Source organism: Notechis scutatus, chromosome 1 (assembly GCF_049901735.1).
Source record: "Notechis scutatus isolate UNSWTSFEM ecotype Mainland chromosome 1, rNotScu1.2, whole genome shotgun sequence".
Taxonomy (NCBI): domain Eukaryota; kingdom Metazoa; phylum Chordata; class Lepidosauria; order Squamata; family Elapidae; genus Notechis; species Notechis scutatus.
The window spans coordinates 12,723,203-12,729,713 of NC_142009.1; the positions used below are offsets into that span (position 1 = coordinate 12,723,203).

The 6,511-nt window shown below is 46.5% G+C and overlaps 1 protein-coding gene across 1 annotated transcript; it reads left to right on the plus strand.

Annotated features, from left to right (window-relative positions):
- Window positions 1–324: 324 nt before the first annotated feature.
- On the plus strand, window positions 325–3,814 carry TMEM97 (transmembrane protein 97). The gene is made up of 3 exons (XM_026682699.2): window positions 325–498; window positions 2,667–2,811; window positions 3,516–3,814. Exons 1-3 carry the CDS (start codon window positions 385–387, stop codon window positions 3,764–3,766), a joined length of 510 nt encoding a protein of 169 aa, XP_026538484.2. The 5' UTR covers window positions 325–384; the 3' UTR covers window positions 3,767–3,814.
- Window positions 3,815–6,511: the final 2,697 nt, after the last annotated feature.

The following is a 6,511-nucleotide window of genomic DNA, read 5'->3' on the forward strand; positions in this document are numbered from 1 at the left end:
AAATTTCGGGCAAGCCTGCCCGCAGGCCCAGCCAATCCCTGAAGGCTCTGCTATTTTTCCTGGCTGCTTCTTGGCAACTGCGGTTGATTTAAGAGACGCTGCGAGGCTTCTCCCCCATCCCGGCAGCCGCCCCATCTAATCTTGGCTGCCCTCCAAAAGCAAAATTCGGCGGAACGTGGGAAAATGTCCAGATGGGTCCACTAAGGGCCCGAGCGGCGAAATTAGGGCGCGAAGAGCTTTCCTCCTGCCCAAAGGACAACCTGGAAAAGCGGGCGGAGTCATCTGGGCAGGAGGCCACGCCCTCTCCAGGGAGAGCCAATGGTTACAGAGCGAAGCGATCGTTCGTTCCCGGCGCTTGCCAGCTCGACTGACCCCGAAGAGGCGATGGCTATGTCGCGCGTCCTCGAGTGGATCTTCGCGTTCTATTTCCTCACTCATATCCCGATCACTTTATTCCTCGATTTGCAGCCATTGCTGCCTGGAGTTTACCCTTCCGCCGTAAGTAAAGAGGAACCGCCGTGCTCTTGTGGCTGGTCCAATCTAAAGCGCCGGGGATCCGCTTCGCTTAAGAATCTGGGATCGGATTTACGTAGCTAGTGCGGAAAACTTGCCCCACGTTCCTGCCTGAAGAGAGGGATTCTTTGGGGAAGGGGGGAAACTGCTTGGACCCACTAGCTCTGGATGAGGCTGACTGGGGATGGGAGGATCCGGCGCGTCTCCGATCTGGGATACAGCCATGTGGCTTGACTGGATTCCAAGGGACTTTTGGAAAGATGGGGGCTATTCTGAGACAGCACTTTCAACACTCTGGGATTAGGAAACTAATTGTTCTATGTACCATAGGTCAGAATCTGCAAGTAAGCCTGATAGGCGGAAGCTGGGCTTCATTCCAGCAATTTTACAACAGTTTGTGCGTATCTGATCTAAAAAAAAAGGATCAAAATGTATGTAAACCTCTGCCCTGTGTTTTATCTGTTTATTGTTTGAAGAGGTTTGCAAAATGTTTAAATTCTTGGTTTTATTGCATACCACCCAGAGTAACTTTGATGGGGGGGGCATATAAATTTGACCCATAAATAAGTCATAAGATCATAAATTCTTTGGTATGAACAAAGATAAAATCTACATTTCACCTATTCCTGGAATCTTATATGCTAATCCCTGGACTCTGCTTTTAGAAAGGAACTTCTTGAATCAAAGTTAAAAGAAGTTGGATTAGATCCTTACATTACCTAGCAATAGAGGATGGATGGAAAAAAGAGAGAGAGAGAGAAGATTAAAAAATCAATAGAGCCCCAGGTCTATCCTTTACCTCATCCCTTGCAGCTTCTGAAAAAATGAAGATAGAGGCTCTGACTACAGTTTAATTCTTCAAGTGGATTCACAGTCTTAAAAGATTGTGGATCCACTTGAAGCATTAAAATATACAGTAGTCACAGCCTCTATTTTCATTTTGAAGAGTTAAAGGAAAGAGGCAAAAAAAGAGAGATGAGGGCCAAGAAGGGGGCTGTGCAACAGAAAGAGATTACAGATAATCAGAGTTGGAAGGGACCTTGTAGGTCATCTAGTCCAACCCCCCCGCCGCCCAAGCAGGAGACCCTACACCATTTCTGACAAATGGCAGTCCAATCTCTTCTTGAAAGTCTCAAGTGATGGCGCTCCCACAACTTCCGAGGGCAACTTCTGTTCCATTGGTTGATTGTTCTCACTGTCAGTGAGTGTCTTTATTTTCCCAACATATGAACTTTGCTACTGAATCAACACAGTTTCAAGCTTCACATAATTCACTCAATATGGGTTAGGTTCAGGCAACCACTAAAGCCATCAGCAGGCTAGAAGGTGGAATTTAGTATTTAGTTTACTTTATTGTCATTGCACCTCGTACAATGAAATTAAATGCCATCTTCGGTGTATATTATAACTATAAAAATAAAGCACAAACACGCATCCTTCACATTCTATACAATTGAATTGAAAACCTGATATTGCATTAATATCGCACTATACAGTAGAATATTGAATTAATCATATGTTGTGTGAATTCTGCTCTTAATGCAATATCTGACCTGTTTGAGGTTGCTTTGCCAACACAGCTAGGGAGAGAGAGACCAGGAGAGCCATAAATGGAAGGGAAGGGAGAGGGAATCTGAAGAGGGCTTGGAGCGCCTCAAGTTATCTTGACTAAGCCCTTCAGTGTGAGAGCCCCTGCTTGTCCCTCAACACAGTTCCTTGATAACTTAATCAACTACCAAAGAGAAAAGCCAACATTATACAAGCCACTGTGTATAAACAGGGAGCAAACTCCACACTCACTCGCACTGATGCTATTACCTCATTTGCAAGCAAGCACTGAAGTGCTCAGAGGTGCAGTTCAACCTGAGAGATGGATAGTCTCTTCTATTGTTCTATAAAAGTTGTAATCAGAACCTATCACATAGTTTGAGAAAGAAGGAAAAAATCTTCCCCGGCCAAACCGAGTGGTGCCAAGTTTTACCTACATGCTTTGCATCAGTAACCCACCCAGCATTAAAATGGGGCAGTGTTTCTATTGCACAGTTGCAGATGCCAATTGAATTTTGTTGCCCCACCCCACCATTGATAGAAGATTAAAAGGAAGGTTTAGGTGCCCTCCTCCTCCTTACTCACCCTCTTCTCTGTTCCTAAAGCTGTCCGATGCAATGACATGGTACACAGCTACATTCAAGGATCCATTGTTGGCAAGGCCAGAACCCTGGTTCCTGTCTCTCCTTTTCTTCGAAGCTTTTCTACAATTGTTTTTCTTTCCCGTTGCTGCCTATGCCTTCTGGAAAGGTAAGCGTGCCCGTTTGTGTGAACCAGTGGAGCATGACATTGGGTGGGCGCAGAATCAGAATAAATTGTCCTCGGAGAGAAGAATGCAAATATTTCCTAATGGAGTTTGAAGGTCATGACAGCCATTGGACTACAAAGCCCTCATGATGGACTGGGCAATCTGTTGGCAGCCTAGACAGGCTTATCTATCTGTTCTGAAATAGTGAAAGAAGCCCCTTTTATGGCACAATTTGTAATAGTCCTTGACTTAGAACCATTTGTTTAGTGACTGTTCAAGATAACACTGGCGATGCAAAATATAACTTAACGATCAGTCTTTACACTTATGACCAAAGCAGCATCCCCATTGTCACATGATCAAAATGCTTGGCAACTGGCATGTAGTTACAACTGTTACAGCATCCTGGAGTCATGTGATTACCATTTTCACCTTCCCAATTGGCGTCCAACAACAAAGTCTACCTACATGCTTTGGTAAGCAACAATGTAATTTTCTTAACTGCGGTAATTTGCTTAACAACAGCAGCAAACAAAGTCATAAAATTGACCTGACTCGGTTACCTTGTTAGCAAGGGAAATTCTCGTCCCAATTGTGGTTATAAGTTGAGGACTACCAATATTTACATACGTATGCAAATTAGAATATGAATACTTGAGTTTTGACCTAAGGCTGCAGTTATTAAAAATCTGGTTTTTCAATGCAGGGAACTGCAAATGGATTCGGGTTCCTGTGATTATCTACACAACGCACGTAATTACAGCAGTGGTTCCTTGCCTAGCCCACATCCTGTTTGCTGATTTCTCCAACGCTAAAGTCCCGGCTCCACAGACTCTACAGGAACGTTTGACCGTGTCTGCTTTCTACGCTCCTTTCTTAGCAATTTCCCTTGCAATGTTGCTTTTTGTACTGTTCAGCTCTGCTTATCAGCCAGCTGAAAAAAAGAAGAAGAAATAAAACCTTTGGCCTTTCTCCTTTGGGAAGAAGGAAGATGTGCCAATTGGATCAAGCACCATGTGTCTGTGTTCCTAGAGGAGCAAAGCACAGGTAGTCCTCGACTTACAACCAAAATGGAGCCCAGAATGTATGTTGCTAAGTGAGGATGTTAAGTGAGTTTTACCCCCATCTGACGACTTTTCTTGCCGCAGTTGTTAAGTGAATCTCTGCAGTTGTTAAATTAGCAACATGGTTGTTAAGCGAATCTGGCTCCCCCATTCACTTTGCTTGTCAGAAGGTCACAAAAGAGGATCGCATGACTCCTGGGGCACTGTAACCATCATGAATACAAATCAGTTGTCAAGCATCCGAATGTAAATCACGTGACCATGGGGATGCTGTTACAGTCATAAGTGTGAAAAAGGGTCATAAGTCACTTTTTCAGTGCCGTAATAACTTTGAACTGTCACTAAATGAACTGTTGTAAGTCGAGGACTATCTGCAGGGACTAGGCCTCAGTATACCTGTCAGATGGAGAATATTCTCTGGAGGGATCTTAGAAAACCATCTGTGTTATGCCATAAAGCAACCTGCTTTTCTTGTAAAAGGGGTGGTTTCACAAATCTGAGGTGAAGAGAGCACCAGACAGCGCGGGAATACTTGAAACCATTTGGGTTACCTCAACATTGTAAAAAGCTTTTCTTAAACCACAGGGGGAAAAAACTCAGATGAAAAATTACTGGCTTGAGTAGCTGGAGTCTGGGTTCTCCTGGCCCTCTTGGTATGGCTACAGGTCCACAGTGGTCCCTCGCTCAAGCACCTCTACTTGCCTGGGTCACACGGTGGGGTGATGGTCAGTTTTTCCCCAGCAGGCAGGTCACAGGATGAGGTGATCAGGTGGCTGGTCGGCCCTTCTTGATCTCTGTCTCTCTCTCTCTCTCTTGAACTGCTGCTGGGCTGGCCTTCCATCGCCTCTGCTCCTTCGTTGATTCCTCTGGTTGCCTCCTTTCCCTCAAACTCTTCTCTCCCTCAGGCTTGTCCCACAGAAGCCTCTCCTCTTCTTTCCCCTTCTCTCCCTCAGGTTTGCCCCGCAGAAGCCTCTCTTTTCTTCCTCAGGTTTGCCCACAGAAGCCTCTTCTCTCCTACCCTGTTCTCTCCCTCAGGCTGGCCCCACAGAAGCCTTTCCTCTCCTCTCCCCTTCTCTCTCTCAGGTTTGCTGCACAGAAGCCTCTCTTTTCTTTCTTTTCTCTCCTCAGGTTTGCTGCCACAGAAGCCTCTCCTCTTCTTTCCCTCTCTCCCTCAGGTTTGCTTTCCTCTTTTTTCTTCCTCAGGTTTGTCCCACAGAAGCCTCTCTTTCCTCTTTTCTCCTCAGGCTGGCCCCACAGAAGCCTCTCCTCTCTTTCCTCTTCTCTCCCTCAGGTTTGCTGCACAAGCCCTCCTCTTCTTCCTCTTCTCTCCTCAGGTTTGCTGCAGAAGCCTCTCCTCTTCTTCCTCTTCTCTCCTCAGGTTTGCCACAGAAGCCTCTCTCTTCTTTCCTCTTCTCTCCTCAGGTTTGCTTTCTCCTCTCTTTCCTCTTCTCTCAGGTTTGCTGCACAAGCCTCTCCCTTCTCTCCTCAGGTTTGCCCCAGAAGCCTCTTCTCTCCTACCTGTTCTCTCCTCAGGCTGGCCCCACAGAAGCCTTTCCTCTCCTCTCCCCTTCTCTTCCTCAGGTTTGCCCACAGAAGCCTCTCTTTCTTCCTCAGGTTTGCCCACAGAAGCCTCTCCTTCCCTTCTCTCCTCAGGTTTGCCCCACAGAAGCCTCTCCTCTCCTCTTCTCTCCTCAGGTTTGCCCACAGAAGCCCTCTCTCCTACCCTGTTCTCTCCCTCAGGCTGGCCCCACAGAAGCCTTTCCTCTCCTCTCCCCTTCTCTCTCTCAGGTTTGTCCCGCAGAAGCCTCTCTTTTCTTCTTTTCTTCCTCAGGTTTGTCCCACAGAAGCCTCTCTCTCCTACCCTGTTCTCTCCTCAGGCTGGCCCCACAGAAGCCTCTCCTCTCTTTCCTCTTCTCTCCCTCAGGCTGCAGAAGCCTCCTCTCCCTTCTCTCCCTCAGGTTTGCCCCACAGAAGCCTCTCCTCTTCTTTCTCTTCTCTCCTCAGGTTTGCTGCCGAAGCCTCTTCTCCCCTTCTCTCCTCAGGTTTGCCCCACAGAAGCCTCTTCTCTCCTACCCTGTTCTCTCCCTCAGGCTGGCCCCACAGAAGCCTTTCCTCTCCTCTCCCTTCTCTCCTCAGGTTTGTCCCACAGAAGCCTCTCTTTCCTCTTTCTTCCTCAGGTTTGCCCACAGAAGCCTCTTCTCTCCTACCCTGTTTTCTCCCTCAGGCTGGCCCCACAGAAGCTTAGACTTTGACTAACTTTATTGTCACTTTGAATGTACACTAATTGGCATACATTAAAATGAACTTTAACTGCATACAGCTCTCAAAGGGTCACCATCTCCAATATACACTACATGACTAAATAAATAAAATAAATAAATAGAAAATTATGCATATGCACACACCTATTATATGATACAGAGAAACCACAGTGTCTAGTTTGGATGTATACATGTAAATGGCGGGGGGGGGGGAAGAATCTTGCGAGTTTACCAGATGGATTGCACAGGGGACAGAACTGTTACAGAATCTGGTAGTCCTGTTAGAAATACTTCAAAATCTCCTCCCAGAGGGGAGCAGCAGGAACAGACCATAAAGTGGGTGTATGGCAGGGGTGGGATACGATAGGGTTAACTAC